This window comes from Astyanax mexicanus, chromosome 18 (genome assembly GCF_023375975.1).
Source record: "Astyanax mexicanus isolate ESR-SI-001 chromosome 18, AstMex3_surface, whole genome shotgun sequence".
Lineage (NCBI taxonomy): Eukaryota > Metazoa > Chordata > Actinopteri > Characiformes > Acestrorhamphidae > Astyanax > Astyanax mexicanus.
The window spans coordinates 20,011,841-20,031,955 of NC_064425.1; the positions used below are offsets into that span (position 1 = coordinate 20,011,841).

General features: G+C 37.0%; 1 protein-coding gene across 1 annotated transcript in view; it reads right to left on the reverse strand.

The window, feature by feature from the left end:
* Positions 1 to 19,156, reverse strand: part of abcg1 (ATP-binding cassette, sub-family G (WHITE), member 1) — a 32,743-nt gene extending 13,587 nt beyond the window's left edge. The window contains exons 1-5 of the mRNA XM_022675374.2: positions 18,846 to 19,156; positions 16,213 to 16,456; positions 1,570 to 1,687; positions 617 to 749; positions 266 to 316 (exon numbers count right to left, since the gene is read on the reverse strand). Of these exons, the coding sequence (XP_022531095.1) occupies positions 266 to 316; positions 617 to 749; positions 1,570 to 1,687; positions 16,213 to 16,456; positions 18,846 to 18,908 (609 nt within the window). The 5' untranslated portion in view covers positions 18,909 to 19,156. The remainder of the gene's footprint in view (positions 1 to 265; positions 317 to 616; positions 750 to 1,569; positions 1,688 to 16,212; positions 16,457 to 18,845) is intronic.
* Positions 19,157 to 20,115: the final 959 nt, after the last annotated feature.

Consider the following 20,115-nt stretch of genomic DNA (forward strand, 5'->3'; position numbering starts at 1 on the left):
AACAACACTAGCAGCATTAAATTAGCATTGTGTCAAAATGTAACCCAATGTCACAATGTTAATTAAACACTTACCAACAGTGTTGAATAAAAATATACTCATCACCTGTCAATATCGGCGCAAACCGAATCTTGTAAGCAAAATTTTGCATTACGCTTCAGAAACTAGTGATGTAATGGAAATGTAGATTCCGGTGCCAAGCCTCCTGTTAACCCGCATGTAAATAATGATAATGTGTGAAGAGGTTCACACGACTCTCGCTTACCATCTCCCTCCTGCCCTCCTCCTTTTCCTGGAGTTTGAGATTAGCCGACACCTGAGGAGGTTAAAAGGGGGATTTAAATTGAGTGCACCGAGCATTAACAAGTAGAATTAAAGGCAACCGAGGGCTTTACATTCTCTTACAGACAAAACAACCAAGATAACAAGGTAGGTGTTATAAGGAAACTGCTAAGAGCTCCTTATGACCCATTTACAGATACTGCTTTAGGGCATTATTTATTACAGCATAGCCAAGTCTAACTGCTCATTATATTATGACTTTAATTATAAGAAGACATAGATAAAAAATACTAGAAGAGATGTTTGAAAAAGCGGGAATTTTATAGCTCATTACCATCATGGCCTCCTGTACTGTGAGGTGAGGCAGAAGCATGTCGTCTTGCATAATATAACATGAGACTTTCCTGAAGGAGCGCAGATCACGGGGCTGTCCGTTAATTAAGATCTCTCCTTTCATTCCAGTCTCCCTGAAAGACAATTACATACATTTTAAAATCTGCTCATCAATGTGAATGGATCTGATGATAAATAATGACAGATTTATGAAACTAAAATGTAGTACATTTTATAAATAGAACACAACATTCTGGTTTTTTTTAGTCTCAATGAGAACTGTAAAATAAATTCTGAAATATAAGCAAAACAACTTGACGCAAATCATTTTTACAGTAATAAACAACAAAAAATGTCTTATTATTCACTAAAAGGTATTTAAAACTATAATAAACTGGGTTACATAAAAGCCATATTATGCTTCTTTATTCATATGCATACGTGCAGCACTGTGCAAATATCATAAGCATATAAGACATTGATATATATATATATATATATATATATATATAAAGATATGTGGGCAGTAAATTAATCTGAACAGTTTATTAAGGAAAAAAATATTAGAATATATATGACATAAAGCAATACATTGTGATTGTGTGAGTGAATGTGCCCTGCACTGTATACAATCAAAAGTTTGATTTGCATGGACTAGTTTTGTGTCCCATGACTTTTTACATGTCCTATGGAAGATAAAAAATGCTGCACTGAACTGTAAGACATGTACAGTATATGGATCTCCTGCACAACTTCAGAAACGGAATGTCCCATTTATTTGGAATCCACTATAAGCCCTTGCTCCAACTCTGATCATTCACATCGTCCCAAACCGTCTCAGTGAAGGATGCCCCACATGCATGTCCTGCAGGTCAGCGCAGCAATTTTCGATTTCCATGGGATATGGAGTGTATGACAGTGCAAGTTTTTTTTACCAGGTTTGGTAATAATCACCTATATCCTGCCAAGATATTCATAAGAGTAGACTTCCCAGCTCCTGAAGGCCCCATGATGGCCACCAGTCCGCCACTGGTAAAATTCCCAGAGATGCCTTTCAGCAGGGTCTTGTAACCTAAGCCAGAGGGGAACAGAATCAGAGGGTCTTTATAGTACACAGCTCTCTCTGTCCAAGTCACACCATATAACCACATAAAACCTATCCTTCTGCACCTCCTCTGCACATAAAAGCTGCTTTGTTATTGGGGTGAAAGGAGGTATTTGTTGTACACCTTTTTTGTTTTCTGGAATTTTGTGCATGAACACTCCTGTTTTACCTACACAGGTTTGTGTGTGTGTGTGTGTGTACTTGTTTGTTTGTGTGTGTGTGTGTGCTTGTGTGTTTGTGTGTGTGTATTACAGGATAAAGCTTATTCTCACCTCCAACTGACCTGACCCTAAAGAACAGGGCTAGTCATCTAACCAGTGCTTTTTTTCAGTCCTTGCTCTCCACTTTCTTTTGTTCAATTCCACAATGCATTCTTGATCAAATTAAAGCAAGGCTTTCGTAAGGACATTTTTCTCTGATGGGCATCTACACTGTGAACTGAGCGTTCATAAGGTCTATCACAATTCAATGAATGATCAGTTTTAAGTGATGCGTGTTTTCAATTCCTCTACTGGTCTCTAAAAAGGGAAGTAACAGCATCCAATTAACTGTTTATACATCACATCTCATAAAAAACATAATGTTTCCAAAACGACAACTTTACACAAACAGAAATAACGTGCATTTCTATTGGTCCACGCATCATGAAATTTCGACACAGTGTAAACTGAAAAAAGTGTTTAAATGCTTAAGTATTCATTAAAAAATAATTAGCAACGAGCAACAATATATATGTACAGTCTAATACCCCAATTCGTAACAAAAATACAAAAAAGAAGCCACTTTCTACAAAGATCACAGTTCTTTGGCACATTATACTTAATGCAAATGTATGCAATGTATGCACCAAATATCCAGTTACTCTAAATATCTAAACAAACCACAAAAGATACATTGCATTACATTTTGCATTCGATATTTCCGAAATTTGGGAAAATGTAGGAAGTTATTTAAGGATAAACTGTATTTACTTTCACGTCCTAATTTCTGGTAAAATAATATACAAATGGTATATACAGCTCTGGAAAAAAAAGAGACCTCTTAAAAACTATGTGGAGAACCTATATAATCGAGAGGAAGATGGATGATCACAAGCCATCAAACCAAACTGAACCGCTTGAAAGTTATCAAAAAGCATATGTTAATTTTACTCAAAAATATATAAATAAATAGCAAAATCAGAGAAACTGATTCAGAAACTGAAGTGGTCTCTTTTTTTTCCAGAGCTGCATATTGGTACAAATATTAGCAACACTAACAAACAGAAATAAAGCCAATCATAGTCAAGGATTTTTGTAGCCATTTGAAGGTTCACCTGTCTGACAAATTAGCCTGATTCAGCAATTTTGGTATACCATTTTGTATTGTCATGTGTGTGTTATGCTTATAGTTAGGCTTATGTGTTATCAGATTACTTGGTCTTTTAACATGAAAGGTTAAGGTTACTGTTACCTAAACATTTAAACTGTAATCTTACAAGAGAAAGGAGAAAATGTTTCTAACATTTAAAGGAAATTAAAGTAAATGCTATTCAATTTTTTTAAAGGTAAAGGTAATTGGAGCATTTCTATTGTTTCGTTCCTTATGAAATGTTGACACAATGTAAAGAAAAACTCACATTATGTCAAAAAGCAAAAAATGGCAAAACAGTAACAGACTTACAAGATTTGTGTCTGACAGCAATAATATAATACATTTTATATATATTTTCCTTAACATGTGGATGACCCTAAAAAGCAGAATTAAATAATAATGAACATCTGCAGAAGCGATGGCAGGGCAGAGAGAAATGTCCTATGGTAACCCACTATTTATCTAATGGCCGAAGCTGAAATGCTAATCCAGTTGATTGCAGTGGCTGCCAGCTTAATTGGATTTGTGCTCACAATCCGTCAGAGCGATACGCAAATATCTCCGACCTTCCCTGTCCTCTTTCAGTGCAGGATCGCAGGGTCCTTCTCGCAGAGAGTACGGACACTTATAGCTTTACTCCCACACACAAGAAACCATGACAGGACTAGAGGGGAATCCCCCACCTGATTTACTGCACATTCAGACAGCACGGCCCATTCACTCTCAACAAGCCTAATCTGTTAATAAACAAACAGTGGAGGGGGCTTCCTAAGGTAGCAGTACACAGCAGTAATACTTGAGTGATGCTACAGCCGAAACACTGTTGCTTCTTTAAAGAACCTTTCAGATAATGTTTTTAACTTTTAACTATTGTAGTAAATGAGTTTTTTATTTATTCGTTTTTTTAGAAATTCTGCACCAATTACAGGTTTTCCTGGAATTGTATATCTGAGCCAAAAGCCATTTAGGAATCTTTATTTTTAAGAGTGAACCTTAATATATAAATCAAATGCACTGTAATCTCTGTAACATCACTACTAGCTCACTAATGCATTAGCCTGAATTTCAACATGATTCTATTTTACTAAAAGACAGATAATCAGATCAGTGTCTCTTGTTTATTTGGGGATAATTATATTTTTTGAATGTTTGGTCTGGCTAAAGCATTTGAATGGCTCAGGTTTATCAATATGTGCACTGGCTAAAGCTGGGGTTCCCAACCTTCAGCAACTCAAGGCCCACTTAAACCCACACAAAATGTTCCAAGACCCAAGCTAAATTAGCTCGACCAATTAAAATATATACATATATTGTGCTACAACAATAAATTTAGCCTATTAAAATGATGTTTCAATGTGATGGTAAAACAGGTCTAAAGAAATAAATTTTTTTCACTCAGACACATGCCACATCATAAATTATGTTAAAATATTTTTATATATTGGACATTTTTTGGACCTAGCAGTACCAGTGAAAACCACTTGACCAATTGTCAAATTAGTCAAACTGTCAATGAGTCCTATTAGCATTATTTTGTGCAACACAGTAGCCTGTGCAGACTCAGATACTATATGTCCAAATATTTGTGGACATTTTTATGATAAACGCATTTATCTACTTACTGAGACGTTCAGCAATGGTTGCAAAGACGTTCAAATACTCAAATACAGCTTATCTGCCAATAGAATAGAGCAGAAAAACACAAATCTATTGGCCCAGTACACCAGTATTAAACAGTGGAGCAGTGGAATTGTGTTCTCTGGAATGATGGTGCTCCATTCAATATTTTTGGAATTAGTGGGGATCAGATGGGTGGTAATTAAGCAATATCCATACCTTACTTATGATTTGGTTGTTGAATGCAACCAAATCCTTACAGCAATGTTCCAAAGTCTAATAAGGTGCCTTCCCCAGGCGGTAGAGACAGTTACTTTAACAAAAACCCTTGATTTCGGAGGAAACAATGGAGCAGGTGTCCCAATATTTTGTTAATATTGTGTATGCAATGCTGTGTCATTAAATGTTACACGTTCTTTAGGGTTCATTTGATTACTGAGTACCGAATTGAGCTGACTCAGCACATTTGGACTGGTTTAGTCAGACTGGAACCTGCAGCAAAAAATATAATTTGGGTCACTCTATCCACTACAACAATGACATACTAACAATATACGTCAAAACACATGTATCAGGCTCTGTTTGTTACTATAAAAAAACATATATATACATAATCAAACTGCACAGTAATTAATACTGATTTGTGCTGATTCAAGATGTACTCAAGCCTCATTTTAATCAATTTGTAAATTTTCTTTCGTGATTATGGCACACTCATGCACCAAGCAAGTCTGAGTGGATGAGAGAGCAAAAAAGAGAGAGATAGAGAGCAAGAGAGGGAGAGAAAGGGCACAGCGGCACGTGTCCGGGCACAGTGACAGCTGCTGTAGCTAAAGCGCAGAAGGGCTCTAGTTCTTGTGTGTGTGTGTGTGTGTGGTCAACAGAAGATCAGAAGCTCCTCACACTCCTGAGAGAGACTGGGGGGGTGGAGGGGTGAGTTTTTGTCAAAGGTCACTGCTGGCCTAGGACCAGCTGTTTCGAAGCCAGTCCAGACTAATGCAGATAGAAGAGAATATCCTGAGCTGTTCAGAGATCAGTGGTAAACCCTGATCCAGCGTAAACATGCCAAGAACGTTATGAAGCCAAGGAGTTATTCTGCTGCCAGTCATCCCTATTTCTACTGAAAATTCTGATCAGATTAAGCAACCGCAGTTTCGTAATATACTGTACATTCATTGCTTCCTAATCAAGAGTCAAGATCTCACATAAGACTAACTGTGGATTTACACTTGTGCATCTACACAGTTCAAAGGCACTGCTTACATGTTTTTTAATAATTATTGACAACCTAAGAGCATTTCTACAGCTCTTATTGTATCACTTTTTTGTGTAGAATGTTTGAGAGAAACAATGGAAATCAGCACAAAGTTAAGGCCTCAGATAGCTTCTACCAAATCCTCAGACCTTAATTAGATTGTCAGCCCGATCACTTGTTCACAGTCAGCAGCCATGAGTTTAAACAATCAACATCCATGAGCTCCAACAATCAACATCAATGAGCTCCAACAATCAGCAGCCATGAGCTCCAACAATGAGCAGCCATGAGCTCAGATAATCAGCAGCAATAAGCTCAAATAATCATCAGCCATGAGCTTCAACAATTAGCAACCATGAGCTCCAACAATAAGCAGCCATGAGCGCAAATAATCATCAGCCATGAGCTCCAACAATCAGCAGCCATGAGCTCCAACAATCAGCAGCCATGAGCTCCACCAATGAGCAGCCATGAGCTCAGATAATCAGCAGCAATAAGCTCAAATAATCATCAGCCATGAGCTTCAACAATTAGCAACCATGAGCTCCAACAATGAGTAGCCATGAACTCCAATAATCAGCAGCCATGAGCTCAGATAATCAGCAGCAATAAGCTCAAATAATCATCAGCCATGAGCTCAAATAATTAGCAGTCATATGCTCAAACCATCAACATCAATGAGCTCCAACAATCAGCAGCCATGAGCTCAAATAATCATCAGCCATGAGCTCAAACAATCAGCAGCCATGAGCTCCAACAATCAGCAGCAATGAGCACCAACAATCAGCAGCAATGAGCACCAACAATCAGCAGCCATTAGCTAAAATAATTAGCAGTCATGGGCTAAAACAATCAACATCAATGAGCTCCAACAATCAGCAGCCATGAGCTCAAACAATCAACACCCATGGGGTCCAACAATCAACACCAATGGGATCCAACATCATCACCCATGGGATCCAACAATCAATGGGATCTAACAATCAACACCCATGCACTCCCATAAACAGCTGCTTAACACTTTAAAAGTTAAAATATTTTGTGCAAACAATCAGCAGCCATGACATTAAACAATCAACAGTAATGAGCTGAAACAATCAGCAGCCATGACATTAAACAATCAACAGTAATGAGCTGAAACAATCAGCAGCCATGAGAAAATAATTAGCAGCCATGAGTTCAAACAATCAGCAGCCAAAAACCCAACAATCTGCAGCCACAAGGTCAAACATATAGCAGCCATGAGCGCAAACTATCAGCATCCATGCACACAAACAATTAGCAGCCATGGATTAAACAAACACCATGTACTTAAAAATGATTAGCCATGAGCTCAAAAATCGATTAGCAGCGATGAGTGGTCATAGGTTCCTCTAAGCTCCTTTTGCATTTTTGAACAAAAACATTTTGCACAAAACGTCTCCGTGAGAATGCCCAGTATTTTTTGGTTTTCAAAGTGTTTCACAGCACTACATGTACCTTCAGACATCCATTAGTGTTATGCTAAAAGCAACACAGCCCATTGCATGCTGCTCCTGGTGTTCTAAGAATAGAATTGAGCTTTTTTTGTGTTTTTATTATTTTTGCCCAACCGGAGGCATTCTAAACACTGATTGGTTCACAACGTTTTCTGTGTCAGAGAGTGACCTTTCCTCAGCCACTACTTTATACATGCTTAATGCCCACAGGCTCACCTACACTTTTAAAAAGTTATATTCCCTGTAGTAGATGACCAAAGAATACTATACTTAAAGTAATAACTGAATGAATCAAGAACATTATCTGAACTGTAGACAGAGACCTGTCACAGAGAAAAAAATACACCACCCTGACCCCAGAGAGTTTATATAAGACAAGAACTACTGGAAGCCCTTAATAGCAGAAATAAACAGATTACATAAAACAAACTGCCCTGGACTAATAAGCATAATGGGGCGTTCTAGGGAAAAGAATGAAACACCATTACACAAAACAGTATATATTAATACAAATTCTAAATTCTGTTTTTTTTATTTATACTCTCTCAAAATTTTGACAAAGCACAATTATTCTTTTTGCTCAGGTTCTAATAAAAGGTAAATATGTCTGTAATGTGAAATAATGTGCAATGTGTCCCTGAAACAGCACACATGTGCAAATATATACATTCATTTATTTTGCCTGCAAATGCTGCTGTAATTGATCCGAATTGATTCAACTGTCTGACAGAATTTAACTCCCCTTAAGCAATGTTATGTTGTTTAATGAGAGGGAAAACCTTCATAATTCAGCATATCATTACCAATGATGATGACAGCACTAAGCTCTTGCTTACAGGCAAAAATATGCATGAAATCTAATATGTTGCATGTCCACAAATTGGTTCTACAGTATCAGTAACTAACATTCAGGGTTTTTCTGTTATTAAAAAAAATCATTGTAGATTTATACTAAAGTCCCCGTATATAGAAAAACATGCCATTATTTAGTAAACAAAAAAGTGTTAAAGCAGAGTATGTTACATATTTTCGATTCTTCAGTTGGCACCTCTTGCTTAGAGGACAACGTTGCACATTTTGGCCTTTCCTCAGTCAGCTTTATGAGGTAGCCACTTGAAATGGCTTTCAGTTAACAGCTGAGCTGAACCTTTACAATTAATTATCAGTTAATTACTTGAATTTCTTACATTTTTATGTGTTTAAGAGCATCAGTTGTAAAGTTGTGAATAGGTACAGGGGTTGGACAATGAAACTGAAACACATGGTTTTAGACCACAATAATTGATTGTCCCAATGGACAGTTCTGGTAGAAACAGGAGAGTTGAGGTGCACACTGAATTCTGCCGTGCAATTTGGGCAGCCGTGGTTTTATGTTTTTTGGATGCAATCCAGGTTAACACCGAACACCCCTTTCAGACAGCTTCCTCTTGCGTCCACAGTTAATCCTGTTGGATGTGGTTGGTCCTTCTTGGTGATATGCTGACATTACCCTGGATACTGTGGCTCTTGATACATCACAAAGACTTGCTCACAGATGCACCAGCAAGACGTGCACCAACAATTTGTCCTCTTTTGAACTCTGGTATGTCACCTATAATGTTGTGTGCATTGAAATATTTGATGCAAACTGTGCTCTTACCCTGCTAATTGAACCTTCACACTCTGCTCTTACTGGTGCAATGTGCAATTAATGAAGATTGGCCACCTGGCTGCTCCAATTTAGCCATGAAACCTCCCACACTAGAATGACAGGTGTTTCAGTTTCATTGTCTAACCCCTGTAGAGTTGGTATACAGTGAATAGCTCTGTTAGAGTAATTTTCTAATTCATATTATGGCAAGATATACTCAAGTTAGTAAAAAAAAAAAAGAACTGTCCATCAATCCAAAATATTTTCAAGAACTTTAAAAGCCCATCAAAAATGTTATGATAAAACTGGCTCTTATCAAGAGCACCCCAGGAAAGAAAGACCAAGCCTCAGAAACCACAAGTTAACAGCACTCACATATACAATTTTAGGCATATCTGGCTTATTTGCATGTCCTCCGGATATTTCTGCAGAAATTGTGTGACAAAATCATGTAAACATGGACTAGAATCCATAGAAAGGTTTCAGAAAATCGTGTTTTTTTTTTTTTTTACCAATGCCACGATGAACTGTATCAGTTCATCAGAGTTTATGTGAAGGACAAACCTGAAACTTAAAACTTATAGCTTTGTAGGCCCAGTTTAACCACTTAAATTCTAATGATCTAGCATAAGGCATCTTTTCATTATTTATGAGGTTATTTACCATATTTGTTAGATTATACACCTTGTGTTTAATGTTCTAATAGACAGAAAACATTATAAAGTATTTGCCTATCAATGCATTGTATGTTTTCTGCTCCCCTCCTGTACTCCTTTTACTATTCATAGCATCTGCCACTCTGTGTCACTGACCGCCTGCTGTTTTTCACCCAGAGGGAAACAACAGCCATGAGCCACAAGCAACGGAAAAGCTGAGGTGAAGATACTGTCACATCTGCATCTGCTGCAAATACGCGTGACATAATTTGGCTGGCAAATATGAAGGTTGCTCAGCTATCAAATCTCCTCGAGGCTGTGTCTAAACCACCCTAGCATGGGCTTAGTGATGGAGCCTGGCCAGCGCTTACATCAACACTTAGTCCAGGGAATACACCTCAAAGAGGAGGAATCATCTGGGTTTAAAAAAAAAACCACAAGATATTCAAACAGAAGATGCTGAAAAGCCAGGCTTTGATGCATTCTGTTGCATCAGAGCTTCAGATGCTAATGTGCTGCTGAAGATAGACATTTAGCTTTCAATAAAAGCTTGAACCTAGAGTTCTTATCTTTTAAAATGACCCTATTCCTCAATAAATGCTAGTAAAGGATGACGAGTTGGTGCATACACAGGGGTAAGAGTTATTTTCAGCCTTGACTTTTACAGCTGGTATTCACACAGTCTGGCAATGGCCATAATGCATTGGAGTGACTATCTTCAGAGAAAGGTCCTGCTTTTGTCTCTTTTGTTGGAGATGACCAGCGAATCCGTGTGTGGAGGCACCATGTCCAGCGCCAAGACCAACAGTTTGTTTTCAAGTGTCATGCTCCCAGAAGGCCTGTTGTCACGGTGTGGGGTGCTATTTCATACAGTGCAAGATCACATAAGGCATACGTGTCAACTCAAGACCCGCGGGCCGAAGGTCTTTGAACGGTATGTGTATTCTTTACGAACAGCCACGGTTCGGTTTGTGTAAACACACGCACAATACATGGTATGCGCGTGCGCCCTCTCTTTCTCACGTGTGCGTGCCCGCTCTCTCTTTCTCTCTCTCATGCATGCTGCGCCTTCTTTCTCTAGCGTGCACGCCCCCTCCCCTCTCTCTCTTTCACAAAACAAATTGTGAAATGCTACATCTATCACGCATGTTCTTAGCAGTCAACAAATTTAGATTTTATACTAAATGAGCCTCTTTTCAATATGTCAAACGTTCTGACCAAAGTTAATATTACAACTTGTATTTTTATATTTTTTTATACACTTGGATAGTTTGATCCTTGATTGATAGAGTGGATTTTATAACATTAAAATGACTAATTAAAAGGATTTATGTTTTTCCATGCAACTGTAATAATTTAATTGAATAATTAATATATTCAGAGTTATTTAACAATTAGGAGTAGTTACATTCATTTTATATTACATTCAGTTAAATTTTGTTACATTTTAAGTTACATCTGGCCCTTTAAGGACAGCCCTTATGCCGATGTGGTCCTCGGTGAAAATGAGTTTGACCCCCCCTAATATAAGGTCTTTATTGCATGCACTTTGACAGCTAAAACCAACATTAATTAGGTCCAGCAACCAGTGGCTTAACCTTTTCAGAATGCACACTCCGGTATTCAGTTTCAACAGGACAATGCTTGTCCACAAACTTCTACCATCTTTAGAGCTTGCCTCAAAGACCCAGATACTATGCCATGGTCAGCCACACCACTAAACCTATGCGTATGGACACCAACACTACAAACATTCTGCAAAATCTGCATTTGGAACCATTAGAACTCTGGCATGTTACATTTCACTCTACATCTGTAGCTCAATAAATATTAATACATTTTAGATATATATTTTTCTTCATATCTTCATCTTCTTTCTGAATATAATTGCAATCCAACCGTACCTTCTGGAAGCAACCTTTTTTTTTGTTTGAAGATGAGTGAAGATAAGGCCTACACTTAGGCCAGTTTGGGTTAAGCGTGTGGGTGTGTGTTTGTGTGTTTACCACATGTATATTTGATGTGCTTGCAGGCCTGGCAGTTTGGCCTGGGAGCTGATGGAGAAGGTCATAAGAGAAGGTCAGATAATCATGCAGTAATGTTCTGTGAAGGCCAGGTCACACTGCAAATTACTCTGTGTGTTGGTAATATTTACAAAACATTCAGTTCAATAAACCCTAGATGCAAAAGGTAAAAATAAAAAATACTGAAGATGATGTCAGCTAATCACAAATAATTCTACAGCCAAGCTTCACCACAAAAATCCATATATAACCCAAATGAACGACAAGTTACCTGGCAACAAAAAGCAGTCCCTCCTACACTCAGCATCTCCTCCGTGCGATGCTGCAAGTGCACAGCTGATTATTTCAACCTGATTGCAGAGTCTGGGGTTACTGCAGTTTGTTGACCGATAGTAACCGGCTGAGCTGTGAGCGCGGATCAGGGCCACGGACATCGCTGCAGCTAGATCTCGCTTTCCACTAAGTATGGATTACAAAGATTTGTTGGACAGCTCACAGGCCCCGGATTCAGTTGCAGTCAGTAAGGGAGGAGAAACTGTGAAGGATGCCTGTCTGTCTTCTTTGTGGGACCCAGAAATCAAAAAAGCAATTATTATTACTATTGTTACTATATTGTACTATTACATGTCAATATCATTTAAGCATATACAGAAAATCAGACACTCATTTAAAATAAAACGATTTGTTGGCAAAAAAATAAGTTGGCATATTTAATGCCATATTTGCCACATTAATGTATGTGTTGCTGGTCATGCTGGTGAAGCAGCTTGATCTTGCTGGTCCTGATAATCAACAAGCTTGGTCATGCTGGTGAACCAGCTTAAACTGGCCAGGCTGTTTTTTGTTTTTAGCAGGGACTAATAAATACCATCTAAGCTGATATTTCTTTAATGTTTAAGTACCGGTATGTAAAAAAAAATTACCTTAAAATGAGCTTAAGTGTGTTCTTTATACTTATTTACACTTAGAAACTCAAAACAAGATCTAATTTAACCAGTGAATGAATATTTTTTAATGTTTGCTTTCAATGTAGATAACAGTACAATGATAAACCTGTAGCAGCAGTCAGCTGCAATGTACCGGTAATGTGCACTATTGCTGTCAATGATAAAAGTTTCATTAGTTCAAATGTTTACATGATTTCTACACAAATAAATACAGTTTTGGAAAGAAGTAGTTTAACAATACATTATATACATGTGAGAATGATAAAATTGAATAATTCACTTTCTTTAGTGTGTGAACAGCGGAATTTAAGACATACGAGGGCTTATTCTGGATTAAACAAGCTTCTCAGAGATTCTCATTTTAGATGGCCAGACAGTCAGAGCATCTAAAATAAGCCTAAAGTAAAATGGCTCTAAACCAGGGGTGTCCAAACTACGGCCCGCGGGCCATTTGCGGCCCGTTTCCTTTTTTGGAGCGGCCCGCGAGGTATTTTAGAAATAGAATGAAAGTTGGCAAGTTAGAATGAAAGTTTTTATAATGTGAGGTTCAATGTTTGAACGCTAGGTGTCAGAAACGGGCCAAAGAGTCCAAAAGCGGAGAGAGTGCGCATTTCTAGCGCAGAAAAATGGGGCAAAGAGTCCAAAAGCGGAGAGAGTGCGCATTTCTAGCGCAGAAAAACGGGGCAAAGAGTCTATAAGTGGAGAGGGTGCGCTTTTCTAGTGCAGAAAAACGAGGCAAAGAGTCTAAAAGCGGAGAGAGTGCGCATTTCTAGCGCAGAAAAACGGGGCAAAGAGTCTAAAAGCGGAGAGAGTGCGCATTTCTAGCACAGAAAAACAGGGCAAAAGAGTCTAAAAGCGGAGAGGGTGCGCATTTCTAGCGCAGAAAAACGGGCCAAAGAGTCTAAAAGCGGAGAGGGTGCGCATTTCTAGCTCAGAAAAACGGGCCAAAGAGTCTAAAAGCGGAGAGGGTGCGCATTTCTAGCTCAGAAAAACGGGGCAAAAGAGTCTAAAAGCGTATAGGGTGCGCATTTATAGCGCAGAAAAACAGGCCAAAGAGTCTAAAAGTTGCCGTAATTAAGGAGTTTAATATTAGGAGACATTGTGAAATTAAACATCAATTTGAAAAATCTTAGTTTACACAACACTGTCAAAGATAAAGATAGTAAGTCAAGTAAAATGGTGTGTAAATGAAATAATCAGGAAAATGTATTATTTAAAGTGGTATATTTCATTATTTGTTTTATTACAGAGTGTGGCCCGTGACTTCAAATATATTTCTCCTTCTGGCCCCCAACAAAAAAAGTTTGGACACCCCTGCTCTAAACTATGCTCCCCAGTTTCACATTTCGAACTGCATAACTTATACACTATACACACTTACATACAGGCCTAATATTACATCAGATCATGAATAATAATAATAATAATAATAATAATAATAATAATAATAATAATAATAATAATAATAATAATAATAAAAATAATGATATGCTCTTCTCTTCCTATTTGAGTGTAAAATGCTGTCTAATGCAGATGCACAAGCACATGCTCACTGTCACTACAGAGGGTCCTATTTCTCTGGCCTGCATGTTGCCAAAGGCTTTATGTGTTGTGACCTCTATAGTGTGTAAGCCTACTCCAGCCACACAAAGCAACAGGATCAAACCGGTCCTTTCCTCTGTGTGCATCCACTGCAGAATCATGGTAATTGCTATTACTCCTAGCTATTCTCTGACAACAACATTCTCTTCTTTATGCCAGACCACTGTTTTCAGCCTAGAGCCCCATTACTACAGCTGCCTGTGGCACTACACCACTACCTCATTATCCTTTACGATGGGATGGTTAAAACAGCACGTTAGTTTAATAAGGTAAGCCAGACAATCATAAATTTTTCATGGAATAAATGTGATGTGCATAGTGATTATAATAATATGACAAAAGCAGTGTTTACACTGAATCAGTTAATTAAAATGACTTATAGTATATTCTCATAATATTGCCTTAAAATGCCAGCTTTAAAAGCATGTTTCTCAGCAGAGAAGCATCATTGCTACTGTGAGCTTAATATGTTTCAGCAGGTCAAGCAGACAGGACAGTGCTCTTGAGAAATGTATAGTATTTTTCTAAAATCCTGTTATATTACTTTACCTCCTCAGTCTACATACTTCGTTCACTTTTAGATGCTAGCTCTGTATCTCCAGCTTGTCCAGAAATGCATGTTCTTTGGAGGTTTCTCAATGTATGTACAGTGCGAGCCCAGGACCAAGAAACGCCTATGACTTTATGAAAATTGCCAGATACAGTATCTATAAATGTTAAAAAGGCTTTTTTTTTTCCTTTTCCTGTAAAAATATCAGTTTGAAGAAACAAGGTTTTTGTTTAACCATGGTAATTATTGTAATAATGTATGCACATAACTACAGTATATTCTGCTGAAAAAAAAAAAAAAAAAAAAAAAAACACTGGTAACATAAATCCAGTCATTTCCACACTTTTGTGTGGTTTTAATTAATTTGTTTAACTTGTATTTACTGTATCCCAACATTCTTTGCAAGACTATAAATCTATGATTTAATTTTTCCACCTGAGATTCAATATATGAAGGTTAAGAATTGTTCAGCTCTTGTTTGGTTTAATAAATAATAAATAAAATATTATTAAATATATGCCCCGAAGCTTCCTCATTATCTTAGTGTCTAAACATATATTAAGTTATTCTGTGACACTGGCCTAGAAACAGCATAAACAAGGGCAATCATGAAACAATGTATAGGCCAAGTTCAAGACAAACTATTCCTGGCTGGCTGTCTACACTGATCCTTCGGATGAGGACGTTCTCCCCTAATGTGACCTTTGTCCTCTCGGGGGGACTCCCGGCAGATATAAGGGACTGCTTCTAAACAAGACAGGAAAGGTGAAAGAAACTACAGGGTAGAAAGAAAAACAAATTAATGGATGGAAAAAGGGAACATCCAGATGGCTTATCTAATGAGGCCAAAGTTGGCCAGCTGTGAAACAAGCCGCCTGACAAATCTAGAGACTGAAGAGAGATAAGGCCCAAACTGGATCTAGACAAAACCTCCAGCTGGGTTGTTATTTCTGCAGCATCCAAAAAATACAATACACACATTATTTAATCACTACCTTTTACTTGCCCATTATAAATATATTAAAGTATAGTACAAATGTTGCAAGATGATTTATTGATTTAAAAAAAACTCCATCAATCAGAAGTCTTTTGGTGGTCCTAAATTTAAATTATAATTAAATAAAATGTTTATATTTCTGTATAAATGATACAGAACACAACACCACTTATAATTTCATTCATACATTTTAGATCAACCCTAGGCCAAAGGAATTTTGTTAAAACTTTACAATATACAAAGTGTATTCATTTCATAAGCATTGTTAATTGATGCACCCTTTTTGCAATGTTTCTACTGCAATCTTGGTTAATATTTATTATTGTAATAATTTAATGTCTAAAAAAAGAAACCTTCATTAGTGAAAAACAGCCCAGTCTTACCTTTTTTCCTCCACCATGGTCCTTCAGGAACTGAGTATGAGAGGTCTCTGAATTCGATATTGACCGCTGGTCTGCGGGGCAGGTAGGAGAAGCGCTGTGCTTCAGTCAGATTGTTCTCCACTTTTTTCAAGTGTCCGTGTAACAGAGGAGTCTGCTGGCTGCCATTGTGATTGGTCACCACATCGTCGATGGAAACACAAACTGTCCTTGGGTCCAGCATGAGGTCAGGAGGTCCGTTGGTGTTCTGACATAAGAAAGATGAAAGATTAGGTAATCTTGAGGATCTAAAGCACATTTGAGATTCTACATTGTGCCCACATTGAAATATTTAAAAAAAGAATTTGGAGCAATTTCATAGAATAAACTTTTGATTTTGATATTGGTCAATTGAAAGGCTTTTCAAAGCTGGGGGGTTTTGGTCCATTTTTTTTTACATTATCAAAGGTCTTAACACATAGGCACAGAGCACAAATGTGGATTGTCTGCTTTGAGAAAAGATTCAGATACAGCAGCTTAGATTCACCTAAAACAAATATTTTTTTCTGAAGTTCAATAAAATTAAAATATCATAAATAAATCACTGTGTCTACACGCTCTTAAAAAGCAAATTTTCTATGTAAAATTATAAAAAATATGAATAGTTATTTACCTGGTTAAACTGTTTTTTTCTACAACATAAAACCTCCTTCCTTAAGAATCATCTACACTGATGTGCCAAATGTCAGGGGATATGGGACTAGCATCTTGTTCCATGACATTTGTCATGGCCCATGGAAGCTAAACACTGCACTAACCTGTGAGATATGTGTGTGGGGCCTCCTGCATTGAATGTAAAAGTCACTCGTCTGTTTGCACAGATATTTCTAGCCAGATGCCTGTGCTGTCACTGTGAGTGATAATGTTGCCTTCTATGACGTATTCCTAATACATACGAGAAACTATGAAGCGAGGAGTGTTAAATGGCCATCCAACTTTGGAACTAGGACGTTATGACTTCCCCGTTCAAATGGAACACTGTATAAGTCCTGCTCAAACTCCCTTCATTTCTGTTGCATTGCCATGAGCACATTAGCTAGTGTTCATCCTCACTCACAAGATAACAACATGTGTGGGAGATCCCAAACTGTCCCACTTTTGGCATGTCAGAGTAAAAATGGTTCTAGATAGCACCAAAAAAGGACTCATAGCTTAATTCATTTTAAAGGGTTCTGTGTAGAGCCAGATGGTGTTCAAAAAACATGCATATCCATAACTGTGAATTTACAAGAAAAGGCAAATATGTTCTTAACTTTGAATGGAAGTTAATGTAAAATAAGAGTTGGTGTATTCATACAGAATAATTAATACAGTTAATAATAAATACAAAGCAGCTACAGGATTCAAATGATGCAGAAACCTAAAAACAGACAAAAATTATGTAACGTTTTTCACTGGACAGCAGCAATATGCATAATATTTCCTTTAAACAGTGTGATTCTGCATATTCTATTTTTCAACCAACATTTCAAGCACAAACTAGTGCCCCTCTGCATTTAAATGTGATGCACTGGAGTGTACAGCACCCGAGGGAACGTGCGCTGCTAACTGCAAAGAGACATACAGTGTAATCCCTCTCCCTCTGGCCACAGTAGGCAGACGGGGTTACTGTCGGACAAAGTTTATTCCCAGCCTCGAAAGAACAGACAGTGATGCAAGCGTCAAGTTAGTAATTTAAAGATACTGTTCTGTCATATGACAATAAGAAAATAACTATTAAAAAAGACTATTAATTAAAAAAAGGAATATAAATACAATGTCACCAGTCAAGAACAGGTGCTGCCTAGGGTGTAAACAGGGACAAGACAACAGCATATGGTGCCTTATTTGGGACAGTGACAAAAAGAATATATATATATATATATATATATATATATATATACATATTCCATTGTATATATTTCTTACATTGACCATTGTGTCTTAAAGGATTCATTTAAACCCTCACTCCGATTAAATGAATGGAATGCTAAAATTAAACAATAAAGTCTTATTTTTTTTGTCAAATATTGTTAAATTATGTGTATACTCCATAAATACAGTATAGTATACATATATATATGGAATACTTATATAATCTTATTTGTTGGACAGTGTCAATAAGATGCCCTCACAAACTTTTTTAAAAACCTTCCTTTTCTACATACATATTCTGAGATACTGTCCTGTCTGTCATTTGATTAAACAATAATACAATGTTTTTATACTGTCATAGGTTTTCTACAGAAAGTACATCAGCAATCAAGCACAGGTGGTGCCTACAGTGGATATGCAAGACAATACAATAGTACTGGTAATTAAAAAATATACTACATGAAAACACATAAAAATAAAAATCTTGATATATAATGTATCCTTTTTTGGGTGGCAGTTTTAATATGAAGCCCTCACTTCTTTAAACCTTTGTTTACCTCCATCCAATATGTAAACAGGTAGCTTGTAAACTTCCTTTACCGATTTATGATCACATACACCTCATCAATATAGATATAGTCCACTGCCTCATACTGGTACTGCCCCATACATAGTTCCACAGAGTCCCACAACAGTTTATAAACACAGTAGAAAAAAAAACACAGAGTAGAGATCTTTCTTACCATTATGATGGAGTTGGTGACAGTAGTGTTGTTGACTGAGAAGGCTGCCATGAGACATGCCATTCCTTCTGAGTGAGATGCAGTGGGATAAGTCCAGGTGTGGCTGGCCACTTCCAGGCAATCCTGAGCATCTGCTTGTTCCCTACAGTCTCTGGAGCTGCACTGCTCTTTAACCTGCCTGAGACTGAGAGCCACTCTGTTTACAAGCAAGACACTCACTCAGACTGATGGGGTGACGTCACCTGGTGCACTGCCCCCTACTGGCCTGTTGATGCATGTGTGTGAGAATTGCATCTCTGAAAAGAGTGAAACACCTGTGAATTCGTGTGTCTGAGTGGTTTATAAAGCCTAACAGTCTGAAATCTGAAACGTATATAACCACTATAAATACTGCTAGAAACAGCAAAAACAAGTAAATTAAAATTAAGCAAATTAAAAAAATATGAAACCATATTAGGACGATTGTTATTGTCCAAATAATAATAATAATAATAATAATAATAATAATAATAATAATAATAATAATAATAATAATTGGTATTATTATTATTAGCATTATTTTATAGCAATAATAATAATACATTTTGTTTAAAGTGAAATTAAAATTAATTAAATAAATGAAATACGCAGTCACAAGAAAGTGGCTGAAATACTGTGGCACCAGCACTCGAGCAGCGCCCTCTAGCGGATTTCCTTCATAAATACACTTTTCAGTAGATCACACTAAGTAGACTGCTCTTTATTTCCACATACACACAAAACAAGCACGTGTATATTCTCTTACTCACTCATACATATATGTGCATTTCATTTAATCTCTTGTCAGTTTAAGAAAATATTTAATAAAAGTTTCAAAACTGAAAAAATATATAGTATGATATAACAAAATATATAGTGGTAAAATAATAATTAAGTCTTTCTTTCGCCGTACCAGATGCTGTACTAACTGCAGAAATCCTTTACCAGCAACCAGGTTATATATATATATATATATATATATATATATATATATATATATATAATCACTTTCAATTAGTAAAAGTAGTTCAGTAGTAAAAAAGGTTCAGTAGTTCAACTGTTTTTCCAGAGCAGTGTAAGGTAAATTTTTTTGATAAAATTTCTTCATTTGCCATTCACGGTTCATGGCCTGTTCCGATGGACAACAACTCTCAAATAGTGTTCTGTGCAACAAAACACTTAAAAATAAAGAAAATACATGATTGACATGATGTCTGTTTTAATGGATGCAGAGTCTGAAAGGGTTAAGAGC